General features: G+C 40.9%; 1 protein-coding gene and 1 long non-coding RNA gene across 2 annotated transcripts; both read right to left on the reverse strand.

The window, feature by feature from the left end:
• Positions 1–3,181: 3,181 nt before the first annotated feature.
• Positions 3,182–17,407, reverse strand: SRPRB (SRP receptor subunit beta). The gene is made up of 7 exons (XM_032266281.1): positions 17,024–17,407; positions 16,324–16,418; positions 15,744–15,821; positions 12,064–12,146; positions 8,164–8,300; positions 6,856–6,910; positions 3,182–4,310 (listed from the first exon to the last, which is right to left on the reverse strand). The coding sequence occupies exons 1-7, from the start codon at positions 17,175–17,177 to the stop codon at positions 4,097–4,099; spliced, it is 816 nt and encodes a 271-aa protein (XP_032122172.1). The 5' UTR covers positions 17,178–17,407; the 3' UTR covers positions 3,182–4,096.
• Positions 6,977–8,157, reverse strand: LOC116541819. The gene is made up of 2 exons (XR_004264964.1): positions 7,267–8,157; positions 6,977–7,164 (listed from the first exon to the last, which is right to left on the reverse strand). It is a non-coding gene; the product is annotated as an uncharacterized LOC116541819 (long non-coding RNA).
• Positions 17,408–24,457: the final 7,050 nt, after the last annotated feature.

The raw sequence follows: 24,457 nt of genomic DNA on the forward strand, positions 1-24,457 counted from the left end.
GTTGTAAAATGTGAGGTACACCAGGTACAGGGGATGTGGCAAATCAGAGGGCTGAGGGCCAATGGATAGGTGCTTGCGTGGGCCAGACTAAGGCTTGAGTGAAGTGCTTCCAAGATAAGCAGTCATTCCCCAAGAATTCACGGTGGTATGACTTCACACTATAGGGAAGTGAGTGATCTCACTGGGGATGCAGTCACACTCCAGCTGTCCAGCAGTTCCTGCCTTTGGCAGACTAAGGAAGCGCTGTTGGGATTCCTCAGCCATGGTTGGGAGGATGGCAGAGCTTGGTGAACGTCCTGCCTAGAGTGCGTGGTGTGGCATTCAGTAACACTGCTCAGCACGGTTTTCCTCACCGGTGCACAAGAGTGTGGAGGTCACTGTATGCTAAACTCAAATTTAAAAAAAACTTTTTGAAACAAAATGATTTCAATACTTGAAATACAGGCTAGGTGCCGTGGCTCATGCCTATAATCCTAGCACTTTGGGAGGCCAAGGTGGGCGGATCACTTGAGGCCAGGAGTTCGAGAACAGACTGGCCAACAGGGCAAAACCCTATCTCTCTCTACTAAAAATACAAAAAATTAGCTGGGCATAGTGGCATACACTTGTAATCCCAGCTACTTGGGGGAGGCTAAGGCAGGAGAATCACTTGAACCCGGGAGGCAGAGATTACAGTGAGCCGAGATGGTGTCACTGCACTCCAGCCTGGGTGACAGAACAAGACTCTGTCTCAACAAAACAGAAAAACCCTTCAAACAATATTCAAGTCAACAGAACACAGCCATGTGCCTCACACATTAGCATCATGGGAACACTGACATTTTAGAGGCTGATGGAAAACTGGCGGTCCTGTTAGGGCTGTATGGCTGGCCGCTGATCACAGGCCCACACGGTACTTATAAGTCAAGTGCAGCTGTGATGGAGCTCACGCTAATGAGACAGGAAGAGCAAGGAAACCACACTGAAAGAGCACACTTCTTAACCTCAGAACAGGGCCACAGGCCTCTAAAGAATTGTGTTTTGTTTAGGATTTCCAGGGTCTGCTGCAATGTGTGGCATTTACTCAGTGGCTGATTGCGTACAAGGCTCTTGTGAGCAGTCAAGTTTCGAGCTTTATGGTTGAAGGGAAGTGCGATTGTTTTCCTGCGCAAATGAAGGTAGGTGTGGTGATCACCTTTCCTTAAATGTGTGAAGGGATGAGATAAGAGAGAGAGAGGCATCTTAATTGACACTGATGGCCTTCAGGTGACGGGGCATGAGCCAACTGAAGCGTTGACAATTGTGCTGAACCCAAAACTTCAAAAACAAGAAAAAGTGTAGACTGGCTGAAGTGATCTAAGTCAACATAACATGGCCAGTGCTTTGCACAAGGCAGGACCACGGGGGAGCACTTACATCCCAGGAGGCGCTGAGACAGAGGCCATGGGAAAGAGTGACAGACCCCAGGGACTCCCAGCAACAGCAGCTGCTATTGATTAGGAACCGCCAGTGGACTGTCAGGCACCTGGTGGTGGAGAGGCTACCAAGGCCAGGGCTAGAGAGGAGCCAGAGGAAAAAACAGTGCCCAGACCTCTCTTGGTCTGCCCGTGTCCATACCCACTGGGAGATTCCATTCCAAAAGTGGACATACTCACCAGCAGAGTGCCCAGGGCTCACTCAGCACAGCTGCCCCTCTATGATGGCATCTCACCACAGCCTTAGTAGGGAACAGGGTCATTTGCGTTAGGTAGCTGCTGTCCTGGGAGGTCTTGGTGCCCACACACTGCCATGTTCCCAACGTGTTTCAAGCTCAAGTGACTCATCTATGTCACACAGTCATACCTAGTATGCCTTTCTCCGTGACCCAACATCCATCCATCTATTCTGGCTGCACCTGCCCATCTCACAAAATGGGCCTACTTTAGTCGAATGCCTTCAGGGCCACAAGAGGGCACCACCCAAGTGGAGAGCACACTTGACCTCCCATCAAAACCCTTCCCAAAACCTTTCAACCTTTACTCTGTTTAAAAACAAAACAGAGTAAAGGCACACGTGACACTCCAGGCCAGATCATCTCTAGGGGTACCCAGGAGCCCCATGTGACTGATGAAGGACTTGTTAAACATGCAGATTCCTGAGGCAATACCAGACCTGCTCATGAATCAAACTAAGAGTAGGGTTCTCAAATCAGCTTAACAAGCATCGCAGGTAATACTGATGCCCACGAACATTTGAGACCACTGTTCCAGGTAGAATTTCCCTTTTTTGGAAGACCTTCTTTAGGCCTATACTCAAACTCAACCTTGCTGTCCTTCTTCAGTCACTTTTTCTGGTATGCTGCTTCCTCCAATAAAGTAAAATCTTAACCAGAAAAAAGGCCGAGAGGGACACATGCCTCTTAACAGAAGCATCAGGCCACTGACTTTTACTCCCACTATGACCTCCTACTATGATTCTGTGAACAAATCACATTCATTGCTCTTACCTACTTCCTAAGTTACTACTTGGCTAATTAGGAAAAGGATGAGAGTCCAAACGACAGGTAAGAACACTAGCAGCAGGCTTCAAGCAAGGACTCAGGGTCAGGGTCTCACAACTTCTCCATTTCGTGTTTCATTCACATTGTCTTTGTGCTCCAGCAGCAAGGCTGACACATGCTTTGGGGTGGGAGCTTGGAGTATTTCTGCCAGGAATGATGATAGTCTGACGTGTACTCCCAGAGCCTAAGTGACCCACCAGAAGAGATGTGTGACACAGCAGGCAGAGGCCGTACCTGGGGATCACGCTCCCTCAGAAGTCATCAGCCCCATGCTTTATCCTTTGACTCCCCCTGATCCTCAAGGCCAGGTGCAGTGCCCCTGCTGCATGCTCCAGAGAACTGTGGGCCTCTCCTACCGTGGCTCCTAAAGCACTGTTCCATAATTGGCTTCTCACTTGGACAAAGCACCCTTGTCTCCTTGTAAGCTTTAGTTGGGCTTGTCCCTGAGTGTGTCAGCTAGGAATAGGAGTGTGTGTTCCTGGTTATATTGCAATCTTTGGGCTCAGGAAACAAGTCGTTAGGCCTGAATCCTGACATGTGCTCCCATCTGTACTCACCATTCCATTCTATTTAACTGCTTTGAGCCAGACAGGCTGTTTTACTTACCAAGAAATATATTAATCATTTAAAAAATCCTTATGTTTAAGAAGACAGCAAAGAACATCACTTCAAAAAGGCAACTTTTTTTTAGCATCAATGAATATGCACTTCAGAAATCTAGAGAACTTTTTTCACTTTGTATTTGTTCCACAACATTCTAGCCAAGAGTATAAAACAGGAGCTCTTCAAGCAGCACATGAAGATGGCCCAGGAGCCTTCAGCCGTCCAGAGCAGAGCAGCACTAAATGTCCATACACTTCCCAGTATAACCACTAAGAACACACTAGACCCTTGGCATTAGGGGATTTATCATTTCCAGTTCTGTTATCTGGGAATGACTCCAAGGGCTTGTGACCAGCTTTTGAAACATAAGTGCTAAGACTGAAGTGTGGACAAGTTACTGAGCTGATGAAGAACAGATCCACTGTCTGCTTAGCTCAGCTATTTTGTACCTGGCTTCACATGTGGGGAAACTTGGTAACCGTGCCCACAAATCAGAGAAATTCGCAAAGGACTAGACAATGTATTGCCTCAGAACTTCAGAAGCAACTGGAAATAGTGCAACTGGAAATCAACTGGCTTCATACATAGGCAGGTTTGTTTCCAGGAAAAAGGGACGGAAGCACAGAAGCAGAAGGTAAGAACATTTTCAGGTGATGACCACATTCTCACCACAGACGCCTCGCTGTGTGGAGTCTGCTTGTTGTGCCACAAAAACCTTGACCCTACTTCAAGTTGCACCTTAACAAAGGGAAGATACAGGCATCAAATAAAAGGTACCTGTTTGAAAGGCAGCCATAAGGGAAAACTGAAAGTAAAAAAAAATTCCAAGCTGGTTTCAACAGTACTTTGTTTCCAGAACAGAGAAATTTTCTAACGACATTTCGTACCCCTTCCTCATCAACTCCGCACTACCACAGCCCTTTTTCCGAAACGGTGTGTCACACACATTCAGGTTTCGTGGTTTGGAGCTGCCCCTCAGGCAATTTTAGCCAGCCATTTCTCCAAGTCCTGGATGTCGGCAGGGCCCGCGTCCCCTCTTCCACCCTTGGCACTGCACTCCAGGAACTCCACTCTGAGGGGCAACTGTGAGAATTCAAACTCTTTCCCTTTCTTCCCCAGCTGAGCAGGGGCAGGGCTGGAACTGTCCAGTGTGCTGGGGGCAGCAGAACGGGTAACTCGCAAGGTGTTGCTGTGGGGCAAAAGGAAACAAGTCAGGAGGCAACATTTTTATACAGCAACTAAATCATATTAGTTTCTAAACATTTCAGCACTCATTTAAAACTTAACCATAGACTTGACAATTACGCTATTAAGATTGTTGAATAGTCCTTTGCATTTGTAGGTCACTCTTGGACAGACAGGGGAGGTAGATGGGGTGGGGGTCGGACCTCACAGGGCTAGAGGGCAGGTCAGCAGCGGACCAGGTCACAACTTTCCTTCAGCCCAGGGCCCCCCATCTTCTAAGAGGATCTCCTGAATGATGCCATTTAAAAATATTTTTTAAAATACATGCTATAAGTGTTATAAAAACATAAGTTTCTCAAAGTGAAGTGTGGCTAGATAGGGTATGTATTTTTTTTTTTTTATCTTGAGTCTATTTGGATATGGAGTTTAGAAATCCACAAACTCCAGATTCTCTTTTCCTAACTCGGACACAATTACTATTCTCCAACCTCTTTAACATTAAAACCTTCCAAATGTAAGTCTCCTTACTGCCACCTGCTGGCCCTAATAAAGAGTGCATAAGCAACACTCAACTCCCAGCCTCCTCCTCCCTTTGTGCTATCCAGAAGCAGAGGAATACATGCTGCCAGTCTTCTTTCTTACAAAATAAAGCATTTCTTGTTCTGTGAAGTTGCTTCAAAATTAGTGAAGAATCCACAAGCAAAACTAAGCAATACCTTGTTTAGGAACACACGCACACACACACACTTATTTACAAAACTGGATATTTCTGACCTCTTGAGGGAAAAGCTTTTGGGAAGAAACAGGGGCCTTCTAGGCAGGGTGGTGAGTACATAGGTATTCATTTTAATATTTTCTTAACCTTAATGTATGTGACATATATACTCTTGTATGTAAGATATTTTACAATAAAAAATTTTTAAGGAAAAAAGTAACATATTACATGTAATAAGCTTTTTTCCACAAGGCCATGTAAATATAATAAACTTTTTTATTCAGAGGTTATGAAATGCCTCAAAGCTAACGGGGCCTAATTCTCACAAATCTGAGATTAAATTTAAATTAGTCAGACTCCTAATTTTAACTGATGTTAACCTTTACAACTTTTCAACATTTTGTTTCACTGCCGTTTAATAAAGCATTGCCTTCTGTATTGTTTTTCTCTAACTCTACAGAATGAAAACCAAACAGCCTATGGAAAATGTGTTATAGCCATGGGAAGACTTGGACTGTCTGCTAAAAATAACCCAGACTGATTCACAAATATCATTATGATAGCTTTGGTTTCCTCAAAACAATTGCCAACAATTGCAGGAGAATTTTTAGAAAAATCCAATCATCCCATTGTTCCAACGTCCTTATTAACCTAATGGCAAGCAACGTATACAATCCAAGAGAGTGAGCATCAAGAGCACAGGGGGACAGGGTGATAAACTCGCAGCTCCAGGAGGGAAAGGCACCATTGAAAATGGGATGGCCAGGGCCAGCAAGATCGTTCTGCAAAAAGCCAGAAATTCAATATTTTGTCATATATTTTTCTTCTGTTTTTTACCTGCCCTTCAAAACTGTAGATCTACTCTTGGCTTGCAGGCTCTCGGCAGGAGTTTGCCAATGCCAGGAGCTGACTAGATTCTAGCAGAATCTAAGCTCCTGAGTACAGGAACCCACGTCCTCCTACAGCGGCATCCTGACTGCAGCTTGGCAAACACCAGATGCACTACAGGTGCTTCTTAAATAAATAAGGGAGTCAGTAAATCATAGTGGGGAGAAAAGGTTCTAAAAGTTGAATTTATACAGCTTTTCCTCATCAGATCCTTTTCAAGGCCTTACACAAAAGCAGTAAGAAAACATAATTTGCTTTACTATAAATGTTGATCATTTCTTCTAAGCCAGCTTTTGGCTAGCTCTTACAAATTTGCCTAACACAGATGACATGAGAGATTCCTTAAAATTCAAAAGCTTATAGCTCAATTTACAAGCTTTTAAACACTTAAAGCAGGATATATAAGATTGCCAACTACCTTAACAATCTAGGAAGCTACAATATAGTATCAAAGACTTCCAGTCTTCCTCAGCATTGTTCTTATTCTACCAACAATAATTTCCAAAGTGGCTTTTAAATGATTTCTTTTTTCCTGATTGTTTTTATTTTTTATTATTTACATGCATCCTTAAATACCACTTCACATGCATTATTGAGTGGTGAGCTAACACTTCCACTCACTGAAATAACACTGTTCTCAAGTTGGCATGTAACATTTTTTAGCTTCTAAAACATTTCATTTCAACTGTAAATGATTTAGTAACAATGGTAAGATAAATTGAGTTTATGGTTTCAAAAAATCTATAAAATTTTAAAATATCTATAAGCATCCTATTAATAGTTTGTGATTCCATTATTTTGTAAATTATTTAACAAATATATAATTCCACTACTCTCAGTCTATAATTGTGATAATCACATACAACCAAACAAATGAAACATGAATATGCTGCTTAGTCTAAGTGTTAAGATATATAATTAACCAACAGGCCTCTTTCACACTTACAGTTCTTTCTCCAGCTGCTGTTGAATTAACTTTGCTGATTTTGCCATTGCAATATCTGTAAAGAAGTAAAGACACTGTTGTAGTTTAAACAAGAATGGGTCTTTTCCCAAGATTTCTTCTGATACAGAAGGAAAATTCCTATTTAAACCAGTAAGTTTCTTTTCCCTTTATTTTTTTTTTTTAAATGCCTTTTATCACTAGTTCCTTCTCTATCAAAGTAAGCTTTATACTTGCACTAGGGGTTTTCCCAAGATAATGCTTATAAACATATTATGCTGGTGACCCTAAAACTAACTTTACCTTTAAACGCTTAAAGCAGGATATATAAGTCTGTCAGGTGTGGAGAACTTTAGTTCTCCACATCTGACAGACCTTTCAATTCAATACATATATATGTTTAATCAGTTTAACAAGTTCTCCACACCTAACAGACCTTTCAATTCAATACATATATATGTTTAATCAGTTTAACAAAAAGAAAGCCTACCAGTGCTACGATTGTAAGAAGTGCCTTCACACTCCAAAAGACAATACCCTACATGCCATTTAAAAGTACACTTAGCACATTTCCAGCTGATACTAAGACAATAGGTTTAAAGCATCAAGTATACTAAAGGTAAGAAACAAGCCCTGGTTTGCCACAAAGCAAATAAACAATAGCTCCCCACCTTACACTGAATCGGAGAAATAAAGAGGTCAGGTCATGAGGCTAATAACTGCATTCCTGATAAGGTATTATTAAGGTTATTATCTGATCACTTCTGAGAAATGCCTTGGACTCTTCATAGAATCAGAATTTCAGATCTGAAAGAAACCTGAAGAGATCCACTAGACTTATCTTACTGTACAGGTAATGGAACTGAAGTCCCGTCTGATTGGGGATTACTAGAAAGTTTTCAATGGTTATCAGGTTAAAAGAAAACAACGTCAGCAAACTCCCCTTGATAAAATGTGCTGTACGGTAGACTTGTTTGAAAGCAGAGACTCCACCCTCCAAAATTGTGTATCTGATATCACATATTGTCAATCTGATGAACTCAACTTGGTAAAGTAAAATAATTTATAATCTGAAAAACACTGTATCAAAGAAAAATTAGCAGACACTTGGTTGTTATTCCTTGGTCTTCTGGTTAGAAGACTGGTGAAAAGGTAGGAGTAGATATAAATTTTAAGATTTAAGATCCTTTCATTTATAGTTTTTTACAGCGATTATCTCTCTTTCTCAATAATAACAACTGTAAATAACTGAAGTAATTATTAGTAGCAACCCCCAAAAAACTGAATTATTGCCAGAAAACATGATGGCACCTTGCTTATTGCAGGCTATTAAGAATGATGGTATGTTCTTCAGACCCACACTGTCAATGAGGACTTGATACAGAAACTCAGCCACATCCTTCACCTCTCGCTGGAATGCTGCACTATCCACAACAAACACAATAGCCCTGGAGGGAGAAAAAAAGAAAAACTGGCATGTGAAGATGTAACAGGACATCATTACCTTGAAAAACTATCCTGAATTTCTTCAAAGTCAATCTTGGTGATTAACACTCAGCAGACACACATACAGGTCTGCATATGTCATCAGGTAACACAAATCCTCATTTAACAAGGAACTATTGAGTGCTATGGTGTATCAATGACTGAAGCTGAAAAACGACAATTAAGAAATGATGCCTGTCCTCAAAGACACATCATTATATAGAGAACAATATGATTAAATGCCAAGGCAGAACTATGCACACACGCAACAGGAACAAAGAGAAAGATCATTTAAATCGGACCAGGTCAAAGAAAACTTTCAGGAGGATGTAACAGTTGAACTGAATCTTAGCCAGACCAAAAAACTGGGGCACAGACTGTGTGGAAAGTACAGGTTGAGTATCCTCAATCCAAAAATCCAAATCTAAAACACTTCTGGTTCCAAGCATTTTGGATAAGGGATGCTCCGCCTACAGTATGTTCAAGGCACACATATGTGAAACACATTCCCTGGGGAAGTCAAGGTAAGCTGGTACACAGGGAGATGGGGAAATCAGGGAGATCTGAGTCAGACAGTGAAGCATAACACAATGACCTGTAGAGTTTATGCTTTTCTGTCTTATGAAGAATACTGGTGCCTAAATGGAAGACAAAGCAATCTTCGAGTGCGCTTGAACTAGAAGCACAGTGAGCAGGTAAGGCCTAAATTAAGGCACCCATAGTGGAACTCCTCATGTGACAGAAACAAAGAGATATCAAAGCTAACGTACATCAGCCCAGGGAAACTGCAGACAACAAGCCCTAGGGGCTGGGCACAGTGGCTCACACCTGTAATCCTAGCACTTTGGGAGGCCAAGGCAGGTGGATCACTTGAGGTCAGAAGTTTGAGACCAGCCTGAGCAACATAGTGAAACCCAATCTCTACTAAAAATATAATTAGCCGGGTGTGGTGGTGGGCACCTGTAATCCCAGCTACTCGAGAGGCTAAGAAGAACTGCCTGAGCTCGGGAGGCAGAGGTTGCAGTGAATTGAGATCATGCCACTGCACTCCAGCCTGGGAGACAAAGCGAGATTCCATCTCAAAAAAAAAAAAACCCGGAAAACAAAATACAAGCCTTATGGACAAGGGTTTGAATGCCCAGGTAGAGATAAGAGACATGCAATGGCCAACATGCAGCTGGGGAGGTAGAACTGAACACCTTGCACAAAGCCTACAACTTAATAGTCTCATGGAGGTCGGGGCTTGGGGAAAAAGTTACCTTAGAACACCAGGCCTCCACTGCCTCACACAGATGTAGGGTATGAATTTATACTCTCTCCAGGTGTAAGAACCCCAAGGGAAAGGTTTACATAAAAATTAGACCAGATTTATTGAAGCCTGATGGCCCCAACAGAAGGAAATATGAACGCTTATGGAGCAAGGCTTTCATATCCTAATGTATTAAATATCTTCAAGATATTTAATCCATTGTTGATACCCACAGTATCAACGTGTCACTCTTGAAGGAAAGTTCTGGATCAAAAATTACAAGGCACAGAAGAAAATAAACAATTATGAGGGAGAATAACTGGCACCTCCAAGAGAGAATAATCAGCACCCCAAAACTAGGATAATAAAGCTATCTATAAAGTAAATGTTAAAAATTATTTAAGAAAATACTACAAACTACAATAAAAAATAGAATAGTATAAAAAGAAACAGGTTGGTTTGAAAGGTAAGCATTTTAGACAAATATAGTAAATGAGATTAATCCATGGAAAAGTTAGGCAGAGATTACACTCAGCTGAAAAGAATGTAATAAACCAGAAAACAAATTTGAGAGAATCTTACAATATGCAAGGTAGAAAGATTTGGAAAATATGATAGGGAGGAGATAAGAAAGGCAGAAATAAGGTTCAATAACATTCATAAGGATTCCAGGGTATGAGAAATGAGAATGGGGAAACAGCACTACCTGGAGAGACGATGGTGAGAATTTTCGAAAACTGAGGAGACTCTTTGGTCTGGAATAGCACACCTGAATTCCAAGAATGATAACGCTAAATCCATCCTTGAACAGAAGAAAACCTATCCCTGGATAGAAGGCCAAATCAGGCAGACTTACTACAGTGCAACGACAATTAGACTGACTGGCAACAGCGTTCTCATCTACAACAGATGTATGAGGTCAGGAGTGATGCGCTGCCACCCAGGACTCTGCACTCAGCTGAAACAGTCATTCCAAAATGCAGGCCAAATAAAGAGTGTTACAAATGCACAAAGACTGAAAACATCTGACCACTCATCACCCTCTCTGGAAATACTTCTAAAAGATATACTCAGTGAGAGAAAACTGACTTGAAAGGGAAGAAGTAAAATGCAAGAAGCAACAGGGAGCAAAAGACCATAGGCATCCTGGTAACTCTCGTCACTGAACGTCAGAGAAAAAAATAGGGTGGTTGGGGGTTAAAAAGGAGCATAAGGAAAAGGAGGATGTGAGGAAGATCAAAGTTAAAGTGTTGAAAGTTCAGCAAAGGGAAACTGATATTGGTTTCAGACAATCAAATAAGCAATGTTTAAAAAGTGGGGGAGGGGAACCATGATAGGTTCAGCAATACCATTTGTTCAAATCAGGAGAGGCAGAATAGCTGCAGAGGAAACTTGTCGAACAGAAAATAGGATTAAAAGGTCACCTACCAATATATGAAATGTCTTTTCAACTTGTATATATCATGATTATAATTTATTTGAACTAAGTTTTATCTTCATATTTTGCATGTTTTATTTGCCCAAAATACTTGAATCACAGAGTACTTACACTGCAAATCATAAAATATTTAGAACTGGAAAAAAAATTTAATTGGAAATAAAAACCCAATTATGGCTAAATTTACCAGTTCCTGATTTGTCTCAATTGTCCAAGGAATAAGAATATTCTTATCTGTGACAAATTGCTCATCACCACCATCTTGTGGGCAAAGAAGTAATAATGAAATCTCAGTCTAGACATCTTCAATAAAAGCCAAAGAATCAACTACTTCCTTCCATCAAAAAACTAAGATGCTGCCAATGAAAAGACATTAATTTAGGCACCACTAAGAGAAAATACTCCCAATTAACCTATGACACCAACTATAAGAACTCCAAATTCAGAGACGTTAAAATGTGACTTCAAATCAGTGAAATGTGGCATACTGATTTTCCTCTTCAGTTCTTATTAATGTTAGACCAAAAGAGCACCATCTGAAACTGCAGCATAGGATGTTTAGGGAAGAACTTAAAAGTCAGTAACACCAGGGCACACACTAAAAGAAATATAGAAATACTGTTCTGTATTTCTTCAAACATCAATTTTAGGTAATTTAAGAATATATATATAAATGATGTTAGCATTTAATAACTTCTAGGATTCATTCCAGCTTTAAATTTCTTTTTTCAGATTTTAATAGTCATATACATTATTAAATTCTTCTTCAGAATAAATGCAAAATTTAATAACAATGACAAGAAAGATTAACATTTCCTAAACACTAAAGAACACTTTTTAAGCATTTTAATCCCATAAAATCCTCATAATCCAGGTGAAGGTGGACTTACAACTCAGAACTGGCTGACCTCAAGGCCACCTCAAGGTCTCCCACAGGATACCATATAGCTTCCCAAACACCACCAGAGCAATTCACATGAGTGGCTTTGATATACACATACAGACCTAGACAAGCCCACTTCAATTCCTTCCTTCTTACCTGGCTGAAGACTTAAACCGCTCTAAGAACTGAAGCCTCAAACTCTCATGGCCAGGGAGGTCAATCAAGGTCAGGCTATTGCCCTGAGGATGGCAGCAATAATAACGTTTCAGTACAGTTACACATTCACAATATAAACCTTTAGTATCGTATATTGGCTATCAAACTGGCACCTATTGATTAATCAAACAAATGTTCAGAGCATCTTCTACTCATAAAACACTAGCCAAAGTTCTGGAGATGGAAGAGTGGCCAAAGACATGGTTCCTGATATAGCAAAATTTATGAGAAAGGTGAACCTAATGTAAAATTACACAAAAACATAAAATGAGAACATTGATAAATGTTCTGAGGGTACAGGAGAAACCTGTCTGGGGGTGTCAGGGAAGTGTGATCTACCTGAGACTTGGGAGACAAGCTAGTATGAGTACGGCAAAGTAGGAGTAGCGGATGAGTATAAGCAAAAATGTGAAAACAGAAACAAATACTCATAAACTAGTAATGTAATAGAAGAACTTACAATTTTTCATAGAGCATGTTACTCTTACTGGGATCTCCAATCTTTATAACAACACACGATTTTATCATGTCCACCCTTAACCTAACTTTTTAAATATTTGTCTTTAGACACATCATTTATTTGTTCTACTCCATCAATATTTCTGTCAATTCTTGAGCCCCTACTGAGCAAATCTATGATGCATCCTAGTAAGTTCTAGACTGCCATTCTTGAGTACAAGGTCAAGGCCTGGAATGGTGACTAGAGCTCATATTCAGTGTAAATGTGGCTGTGCTCAATGATAAGACTCTCAGGTGTGGCCTGGTACATGCAGCAGACCCACTAACCATTTCTCAGATGCTCTACCTTATCCACAGCCAACCATACCCACAGTTCAGAAGCAGGCAATCAGTATCCTGTACAGGTTTAATTCCAGCTGGATTTATCATGCCCTTACCTTTCACATAACCTATGCATTTCTTTATAGACAAATAGAATGTTTTTATTAACCCCCCACCTCCGCCGCCATTTTAAAGTACTGTTAGAATGGAAACCTCAGGTTGGGAGTTACTGCTCCATTTCAAAAGCAGCACTACACCACACGCTATAAGCAATTTAGAAGATACATTACAAGGTACATTACTATCTAACGAGATTAGATCAAAAACATAAGGGGTAGGAGAAAACGTGAAGAAGGAAGGGAAAAAAATGCTCTATATATTCAGTAGAAATGGAATAGAAATATAGTAGAAATATAGAATAACAGAAGCCACATATGTAATTTTATTTTTTTTGAGAGATGGAGTCTCGCTCTGTTGTCCAGGTTGGAGTGCAGTGGCACAATCTTGGCTCACTGCAACCTCCGCCTCCCTCAAGCAATTCTCCTCCTCAGCCTCCTGAGTAGCTGGGACTACAGGCGCACACCGCCATGCCCAGCTAATTTATTTTGTATTTTAGTACGGATGGGGTTTCACTGTGTTGCCCAGGCTGGTCTCAAACTCCTGAGCTCAGGCAATCCGCCCGCCTTGGCCTCCAAAAGTGCTAGGATTACAGGCATGAGCCACCGCACCCAGCCTGTAATTTTAAATATTCCAGTAACTATAATAAAAATGTAAAGAGAAATTGGTAAAATTAATTTTAATAATGTTATTTAATATATCCAAAATATTACCTTTTAACATGTAATAAAAAAAGAAATTATTCATGATACTTCATATTCTTTTTTTCCATACTAAGTCTTCAAGATCTAGGGTATACTTCACACTTACAGCATGCCTCAATTTCGACTATTCTTAGTTCAGATGCTCAACAGTCACATCTGGCCAATGGCTACGTATTAGAAGGTACAGGTCAAAAGATATCCTGGAATATCCTACTTTAAAAATTTGGTACAGGTACTAGATGATCTTTCCAACCTGGAATTTCAAAATCTCAATCCCTGGGAGTTTGAAATGGTCTAGGCCAAAAAGAATGTCATCACCAAAAAACAAAGGTATCTCTAAGATACATAAAAATATGTTCCTTTATCTTTGTTTACAATGTTTAATTCTGGAGGCATGAGAAAGAGGAAAGGAGAACATAAAGAGAAGAAGAAAAAGTCCCAAACCACAATTCTGATTCATCCGTCTATCCATCCACACCCTGCAACCAGCCACCCAGCCCTCACTCCACTCACTCACCAAAACTTATTACGTGCCTGGGTGCAGTGGCTTATGCCTGTAATCCCAGCACTGGGAGGCCAAGGTGGGCAGATCACTTGAGGTCAGGAGTTCGAGACCAGCCTGGCCAATGTGGTGAAACCCCGTACCTACTAAAAACACAAAAATTAGCCAGGCATGGTGGTGGGCACCTGTAATCACAGCTATTCAGGAGGCTGAGGCAGAAGAATCACTTCAACCAGGGAGGCAGAGGTTGCAGTGAGCCAACATCGTGCCACTGCACTCCAGCCTGGGCAACAGAGTGAGACTCTTGTCTCAAAAAAGAAAAAAAAAAAAAAAACCAACTTATTATGCATTATAATTGGTGTGGTAGTGACTGTCTACATTTTGAAGCTACAAAGGTATGTAAAAAGTCTTTCCCATGAATCCTTATATTTGTTTTGTTTTGTTTTGAGACTTGAGTCTTGCTCTATCGCCCAGGCTGCAGTGCAGTGGTGTGATCTCCGCTCACTGCAGCCTCCGCCTCCCAGGTTCAAGTGATTCTCATGCCTCAGCCTTCCAAGTAGCTGGAATTAGAGGTACTCACCAGCAAGTCTGGCTAATTTTTATAATTTTAGTAGAGACGAGGTTTCATCACATTGGCCAGGCTGGTCTTGAACTCCTGACCTCAAGTGATCTGCCTGCCTCAGTCTCCCAAAGTGCTGGGATTACAGGTATGACCCACTGTGCCTAGCCCCATGATTCTTTATATTCAACATATATTCATATATACTCTGTAAGATATCCACTGCAGCATTGTTTGTAAAAGCAAAAGATTATAATAACAAAACTAAATGTCTATTAACATGGTCCTGATTAAGTAAGAATTTAATTGTATGGTCTAGCAACACAGTAAAATACCATGCAGCTCATAAACCAACCAGGTGGTACTATGTATACAAATGTAGGAGAATAAGAAAAGCCCAAGTTGTAGCAGCCATACTGAAAAAACACAATGGGCAGAACAGTATTTAAAAAGAAAAAAGCAATAAAGTATATACAAATATGTTTGTGTATGCACAGAACATCTGGAAGGCCACACGTAAAAAAAGTAAGTTATTGCTTCTAAGGAGAAGACTGGGTAGTGGGGAAAGGAAAGGAAAAATCACTTTTCATCAAATTTGATTTCTAACCTTTTGGATTTTTGTCCCATGTGCATGTATTACCCATTCAAAACATAAAAGGCTTAATGCCCACTCTTAAGAACTCATTGTAAAGCTGGAAAGAAGACTCAAGAAAAAAAAAATAAGAATAAAATATGATGTAACATTACTGTACATTAAAGTAAAATAAAGCAGAGGAGGACATGATTCAATCTCCTGCACGGATTGTCAAGAGCAGAATTTATCACATAGAATATGTTTCTCCATAAAAACAAGCTACAAATGGTACATCCCCAGATGAACTCATCCTAAAAATGTCCGTAACTGACACACCACAGTAAAGTAAGCCTGTCAGACTCCAAAACTCCACAAACACCTTACCCTGTTATTGTTGACTCTGTACACAGCAGAGCTGTCAGTAATGGACGTCTGAGTGTCTCTATAAAGGCCTGTTAACAACTGCAAAAAAACAAGATGGGAGATATTCAACATTTTAATAGCAAACCTAAATTGAGTAATATTATCCTAAGTCTCCCAGTCAAGTAAATGAATACTGCTTGCAACAGGTAAAAAAAGACCATATTGATTTTTTTTTACCTGTAGAAAAAAACCTAATTAATTTCTAACTTTACTCCTCTCTCCTCAATGGAAGAAAAACATTATTCTCAAAAGACAGTTAGTGGCTTCTATGCCTTCCGCTATTCTGTAATGAAACTAGTTAAATAAAACACTTAAATGTGATAAAGACTAAATAGCGTCTGGCAAGGGCAAAAAAATACATAGAAATAATCAATAGTTCTCACGCGTTTCTAAGAGTCTTTTTGTTCTCCCAAGTATGAATTAACTCCCAAATTTATCGGCATCAGCCTCTTTTACAAAATAAACCAGGAGATGACAGGAATACTGGAATGGTATACAATTTTCTATTAAGCTTAACAGGGGTGTAAATGAAATCATTTACCCTGACAAAGAGCAACGTTTTCCCGGAGTCACAAAGGCCAAGAAGAAGAACAGCTCTCTGACTGCTCCTTCTGCTCCGGATTAACTTCCAGAACACTGTGGAATAGACAGAGAAAAACAACAGAAGTTATCCCTTGGTAATCAGTTTATGTGCATGGCTGGGGTGGGCAAAATAACAGAAGTCTGTGACGAAACACCTCATTTACCTGGAATAGACTTTTTAATCATAATGGTTACTGTTGTTGTTGTTGTTAAGGATCCACTGAGAGCCAGGCACTGTCAACAGTCAACTTTTCTTTGCACTCCTTACTCTGACTCGGGCCTCAAGCGCTATCTTGGTATCCCCAGCGCCCGCACGCAAACACGGGAGGCTGAAAGTTGGTGTAAAGACCCTGAGACTTTGCAGTGAGAGCAGCGGAAGGCGAGGAACAGCGCGCTAAAGCCTAACAGGGCCGGATGACGAAGAACAATCCGCGCCCCAAAGACCAGGACGTAACTGCGAGGGTTGCCCGGGATCCCGCTTAACGTTCCGCTCCTGCCGCTGCTTTAGGCGAGAGAGTGGAGTGTAGGCTGGGTGAGTCTCACTCTCCTGAAGCCCCCAAAGCGCCCTCCCAGCCCCGCGTCCCCGGCCTGCATCAGTGCAGCCAAAGCCCGGACCTCTGCCCGCCCCGAACCCGCCATAACCACTCGCCGCCTTTTACCTAGCGTCACCAGCACGGCCAGAAGCGCCACCACCACTGAAAACACCATTGGGTCCGTCCGCTGCAGCTCCTGCCGCAAGGAGTCTAGGTAGGGCTGGAAGGTTCCCCCAGCACCGCCGCCATCCGCCACCCGGCGCAAGTCCGCGGAAGCCATGGGTGAGACGCGTGGTCTCTGCCACCGCAAAAAGAGACGTGGCCCAGCGCTCTGCGCAGGCGCGAGGAGCAGAGCCTCACGCGAACGGTAGTTCCTAAGCCATGGTCGCCCCTTCAGGCCGCGGCGATCCCCAAGTGCCTGATGGGAGTTGTAGTTCTCTGGTACTCCGTCTTCCTGCGGAACGGTAAGGACACACAAGTTTTTTGTAGAGGGACACGCACGTCTTTTAAGAGATAAGTCAGTCGTCGTCACCTACGTTGTGGCTGTTGAAAGTATGATAAAATTAATGAATGGCTCCCGAGATTGCCACTGAGGATTTCCCAGCTGTCGCTAAGTGATGTGAGACTTGGGAAGAACTCAAGCATACTACAAACATTTAATCTGAATTTAATGTGGCAAGGGATGTAACCGGTGGATATACGGAGCGATGTGGAAATACATAATGGGACGCGGAGTCCATCATGAGTTCAGAGAAAAGCTGCTGGAGACTGGAACTGAGTCCTAAAGAATGAATTAGCATCTGCGAGTGGTTAAAGGAAAAGCAGGTGCTGTGCAGAAGAAAATGAGTACGTGAGAAGCGTAACTAATTCACTACCCCTGCACTGTAAATCTAGGACTCAAACTCAAATGTCTGCCTTAAGGGAAGCAGCTAGGAAAATCAACGACTAGGAGAGCTGCGGCTGTTGAAAACTGCAGAGGTTATTTCTGCTGAAAGTGGGGCAGACCGTATTCAGCCAGGTAGGTGTTGTGGGACCTGGGTGGCCAGTTCTTTCAGTTTTCAAGAGAAACAATAAAGGCAGATTTTTATAGGAAACTTTCCACTTTTGAAATTTTGGTAGGTAATTAAAAGCGTTAAAAAAACTTGTGGCCCAAATGCAACACCAAAAGTGGCCAGCCTAGAGGGTTCCAGTTCACAGTCTGTCCTTAAACAGGTGTCATTGTTTTAAAATGTACACAATTTAATTGCATGACTGAGTAGACAAGATGTCAGTGTCACTGAAAGATTGAAAAAAGTTTATTACAGTTCCATATTGCCATTGAAAAAGAATCAAAATCGAGTCACTTTTTTTTTTTTTTTAATCAGAAGAAATGGAGCTGGGGAAAGGACATGAAGGGAGAGTTCTTATGCACCAATGCACGATAACAAAAACCATCTCAACAGACTGCAACAACCACATCTCATCTTCCTAGTCAGCCATACCCACCACCTAGGATGCAGCCTTGATAACATTCCTTTTACTTAATTCACAATAGCCAACTAATCACATCCTATATATTTTAACTCTCAGACATCTCTCAAATTTGTGCCCTTTTTTTTATACCTATTTCTGTTTCTGTGTTAGACTCTGAGCAACCTTTGCCTAAATACTGCATCTTTTGCCTAAATGCTCTCAGCTAGTCTCTCTGCTTGCAGTTTTTTTTCCTCTCAAGTCATAGTTCTCTGCAGATCTGCCAATTATCTATGTCGCTCCAAATGAAACTTCTTACTGCATTCTGGATAAACTCTAAGCTCTTCAACATAGCACGCAAAATCCCTTCTGGCCTGGTTCCTGCCAACCTTTCCATCTCCTGCAACTCCTACTTAAATGACTGCTCTAATCAATTTTTATAGATATTATCATTGATGATTTGGCATCCATTGATCACCAGACCAAACTAACAGCCAACATTGTTGACATTTCCCCAGTGGCCTGGCTTTTGAGGGTGTGCCAAAATCATATTGTAAATCTTCCTAACACAACACTTAACATCTATGTTTTACTTCTTGCACAATCAAAAATGTCTCTACCTAGCTACTGGCAGACACATTAGTAATAAAGGCAGAGTGCCAGTTCCTCTCTTTTCTCTTCTTTGGAGACAGGGTCTTGCTCTGTTGCCCAGGCTGTAGTGCAGTGGCATGTGATCACAGCTCATAGTAACCTGGAATTCCTGGGCTCAAGTGCTCCTGCATCAGTCTCTCAAGTGCATGGGACTACAGGTGTATGCCACCATGCCTGGCTAATTATTTTTTAATTAAAAAAATGTTTTTTGCAGAGACAGGGTCTCACTATGTTGCCCAGGCTGGTCTTGAACTCTTGGCCTCAAGCAGTCCTCCTGCCTTGGCCTCCCAAAACGCTGTAATTATAGCTGCGAGTCACGAGGTCCAACCCCAGTTCCTCTCTTTTTTTCTTTGTCTCTGTGCACGTTGAGGTTTTGTGCAGCCCTGAAGGGTATCAAGCTAAATAACAAGCAGAGAGGAAGACTCTAAAGGAAAATAATGTTTATTCAGGAATAGGCATTGCAATGAGAATATGCATGCAGTAGTCAACTATGTGCATATTCAGGGAGGTGTAAAGGAAGACAAAGATTTTTCAAGAAAAAATGAATCAGATTCCATAATTGTTTTGAAATAATTATCCTCCATTACAAGGATCAACCACAAGGATGGCATCAGTACTAGGCTGGACAGGCAGTTGATGGGTAGCTGTCCTCACGGAAGTATTTTTTGTGTATAAGGTTGCGATGGCCTTTGTTTAAGGTTGAGGCTGTTAGGTTTAGGTGAGCACCCGATATTCACAGGCTATTCAAAACATGGTTAACAAGGAAATAACTAACTTTAAATGATAGTGTCTAATATCTTGGCTTACAGAGGTAATCTAGATAATCTGTTAAAAGTGAAAGGAGTACAGTGAATGGGACAAATGTTTTAGGTAAACTTTTGTGTAAAGTCTTAAAATTATTTTTGCTGCTCATTTAATATCCGGGCCATTTCCAATTAAGAATGGTCATGATATGGGGAAATATGTTTCTAAAATTGTGGAATTGTTCTTATCTATAAATGCCCATATGAGATAATTCAGGATTTCTTGCTTTTAGCATTTCACTAAAGTTTTATGTTACTAAGGATAAGAATTCTAGTTAACACATAATTCTGTATACAAAACATGTCAGAAAGATTGTGTTATTAGTGAGAAAAAGAATAATTTTGTCTAATTTAGAAGTTATTTGAAATTTAGCTCAAATTACAGATTTGAAAAGGTTACTTATGAAACAATGTAGTAAGTAACCGGTATAGCTTTATAACCTTCTATGCCAAACCCTAACACATCAAAATATCTAGCAGAGACAAATAAAATCCAGACAAAATGTATGCTGACAATTCTGAAGGCATTTCCATTTTTACTTTACCAATAATTTAAAAATTAGCTTGTTTAGTAAAGTTATACTTAAATCATGTGAACTTGAAAATTGCTTAGACTTATTTACTTAATTTATGAGTGCTCTTTTACTTATAAGCCAATTTGGTAGACACAACATATAACAATTGAACATATAAATAAACACATCTAGACATGTGTATATACACACACAAATGAAGATTCAGTATCTTTTATCTTGGATCCCTAACCATAACCATGAAATAGCAATCCAAGGTTGCCAGTTTTATTTTGTTTACGCCTGTTGGGCTAAATGAAGCTCCAATGAAGGCTGTGAACCAATATTTCAGGTAAAACAATTTTCATGGCAGTTTGATGGTGCCAAACAGCACCAAAGGAGAACATCACATAATAACTAGGCCTGACCCTGCTTAGAACAGCAGTACCAAAGCCTGGATACATGGAACTCCATTCCACTTTCCCGTTCAACAGCAAACTCCAGATTCCAAATACTGGGGCCAAACAGTACTGCAACTGCAAGAGAAAATTCTAAGGAAGGCTTATAGTACTAGTCCTCAGAACCACTGCCGAGGGCATCCCCTTTGGAGAGGTTGAGGTCTGGAGGATCCCCTGGGAAATCACCCTTTGGGGTCCAATCTTAGAGTGTCAGATATCTCTGACCTTAGGTGGGCACCAATGCCACCTTGCATGTTTTCCCTCCAGAGTCAGTGGCCTACTGTGAGCTTTCCTTTGGTTCCTGGGTATAATCCCCAGTGTTTAGCATCCTTATGACTTGATAAGGCCATGCTTTCCCATGGTTCCTGTTCCACTAGAGTGATAGCCATGAACTGTAATGATGGGAACTGGAAGCTGAGTAGGCTTCTTTTGTCCTTAGCCAGTCAAGTAGGGTAAGGGAAGAACTTAGCATAGAAAAGAGGGTTTCCATCACCTGAAACACAAGCAGGTTTGCCCTGAGCTGCAAGTTCGCCCTGAGCTGCAGGTTCACCCGGAGCTGCACCACACGTAGGGATCAGGGACCACAACCAGAAAAGATAGAAAAAAGCCCTTTAGAGTGACCCCACCCAGAAACCTGCAGTTGCCTCTGTGTTTAGGCACTACCCACCAAGGGTCCCGAGTTGGAGAGGAAAAGAGAGAGGGAGAGATTCCCCTATATAGAGCGGAAAAGAAAAGACAGAAAATCCCAAACGTTGGGCTTACTTCCTGGTGTGCTTGCCACAATATGTTACCAGTGGAGGGTGTCCAGGTTCTGGGCATCTTGAACCAAGAATTGGACAAAACATACAAACAAAGCAAGGAAAGAATGAAGCAACAGAAGCAGAGATTTATGAAATGAAAGTGCACTCCACAGGGTGGGAGACGTTTCCACTGGTCACTTGATATATGCTCTATGTAAATGGAGAGGATGAAGTAAGTCACAAAGTCATTTATTCGGTGTATGTCCTATGTAAATGGAGAGTATATTTCTTGTTATAGCTGAAGTGTTTCCATGACCTTTTTTTTTTTTTTTTTTTTTTTTTGAGACAGAGTCTCACTCTGTCACCCAGGCTGGAGTGCAGTGGCATGATCTTGGCTCACTGCCACCACTGCCTCCCAAGTAGCTAGGTTCAAGTGATTCTCCTGCCTCAGCCTCCCAAGTAGCTAGGATTACAGGTGCCCACCACCACACCCAGCTAATTTTTGCGTTTTTAGTAGAGATGGGTTTTTACCAGGTTGGCCAGGCTGGTCTCAAACTCCTGACCTCAGGTGATCCACCCACCTCAGTCTCCCAAAGTGCTGAGATTACACTTGTGAGCCACTGCGCCTGGCCTGAAGTGTTTCCATTTCGTTTAGTTCTTGGAAGTCTGCATGAATCTGCTTTATGTTTCCTGCCTCCAGATCCTATTCTCCTGCCTCAGTAGGGTTGAATAAACTGCACACGTGGTTGTATCTTAAAGTGTCTTCTAAATAGGAACATTCTGATCCAGAATCCTTCATCTCGTCCAGCTCCTCTGCACCACCAACCTGGTGGGTATGGGCCCATGTGTCACTTGGAGTTGATGTTATCATTTCACTTCCAAAAGTCCTTTTCAGAAGACAGTCTTTTTATAAACTTTAACACAAAGTGTACAAAATGTGTTAGTTTATATTTTGTCATATATTGGCACCTTCTTTAATATCTAGAGAGTGGATATTTTAAAATTTGGACTCATTTGTCCAGTAGATAACACAATATGTAGTATAGCAAAGTTACATGCAATGCACTTAACATATGAGGCAATGGATAAACTGAAATGTTGTAGTATACAATAGCAAAACATCTTTTGTGATTTCTTCCCTCTCACCTTTCTCAACCGAATGAACACTGTTCACAGAAGTGATTTAACAATCCCACTTTCAAACACAGTGTTTCACATCAGTTTTTAAAAGCTATTTACAGAAAGTATTATTATACTATTTTACTTTTAAATACATCAAGCATTTCTAACTGTCTAGAAAGACCAGATAATTTCATATAGCTTTCCACTGTGTAGATAGCACACATTACAATGGCTATCATCTGAGGTATCTTCTAAATATGACAGTTTTGACCTTGAACAAGTCCTTCCTCACTTCCTTCTCTCAGTCTTTGATCCAATGGACAAGTATAGGCATGTGTAATATTAGAGAAGGCTAAACAAATTCATATCCAAAAGTCATTTACAGAAGACAAGTTTTCCTATGAATTTCAACACAAAGTGTACAAAATGTGGTAATTTTACTAGATTCTTTATCATACACTGGCAACCTCTTAAACATCTAGAGACCAAATGTTACTAAATTAGGACTAATTTGTCCATTAAGTACTCTGTCTACACAGCAAAACAAAATGCATAAAACATACAGAAAAATGGTGAGTGAAATGTCCAAGCATGAACACCCCAGCTTATTACCTTGGGCGATTTCTTCCCTCCCATCTCTAAATCATTGAACAAGTATATAGACAGTACTAAACTGCTCACAGAGGTGGCTTCACAATTCCGCTTCCAAAAGACAGTATTTCCTTTTTTTTTTTCTTTGACTCTAGCCAAAAAAAGACAGTATTTCCTAAGAATTTTAGCAAAAAGATATTTACAAAGTGATATTTTACTACCTCACCATTTAACATATGTCAGGCAATTCTGAACATCCACATCGACTAGATGTTTCAGGTAAGAAGTTAATTTGTCCACTAGATGCACAGAAGTCTTGAATAAAGTGCAAATGTGTAACAACAGTTATGACTGGAGTCTTCTAAATGTGAACATTCTGGCCTAGCAACTTTCCCATCTCCATCAACCCGGTGGGCAATAATGCTCAAATTTTCAGAAGACAGTCTTTCCTGGGAATTTAAAAATGAAATGTACAAAATATATTAGTTTACTAGCTCTACTTTTGTCCTATGCTGGCAACCTCTTTAACATCTAGAAAGACTAGATGTTGTAAAGTCAGGACTCATTTGTCCTTTATGTACACAATATACCCAGATAAGTAAAACAAAGTGCGCAGACATCAACAAGGATTCATCTTGCCTCACTATAAGCACATTGGCATAGAGCTCTTACGCTTCCTTTCCTCTCTCCTCCGCTGAGCCAGCGCACCAACACAATGTTTATTACTTAAGAGGTGGTTTGGCCATTCCCCCAAAAAACAACATTACATACGAATCTTAACAAGAAGATTTGCAGAATGCATTCTTTTACTCTAATTTTAACATATATCAGGCATTTCAGAACATCTAAAAAGAGTAGATAGTTCAAAATACAACGTCCTTTTTTTTTTTTTTTTAACAAATGGGAATTTACAAGATGTGTGATTTTCTAACTCTAACATAAGTCAGCAACTTCTTTACACCTAGAAGGGCTCGATGTAGCAAATGTTTTCTTTTAAAAGGCTGAGGGGAAGTTGAGAGCAGCTTTTTCCTATGATACACACGGGCCTTCTGTAAACAGCCAATAAATCTTCCCGCAGGGTGGTGGGCCTTTCCTATGGGCCTAATGGGGCGTTATTGTTGCCACTTCTCTTTTCCGTCACCAAGGTCTGGTAGAAGGAAGACCAGGTGGGCGATGGATGCTAACCCTTCCACTCCAACACGTCCACCCCAGCCCTTCCACCCCTCACTGGACT

The sequence above is a fragment of the Sapajus apella genome, unplaced genomic scaffold (assembly GCF_009761245.1).
Source record: "Sapajus apella isolate SASKATOON/1434 unplaced genomic scaffold, GSC_monkey_1.0 scaffold4, whole genome shotgun sequence".
Taxonomy (NCBI): Eukaryota; Metazoa; Chordata; class Mammalia; order Primates; family Cebidae; genus Sapajus; species Sapajus apella.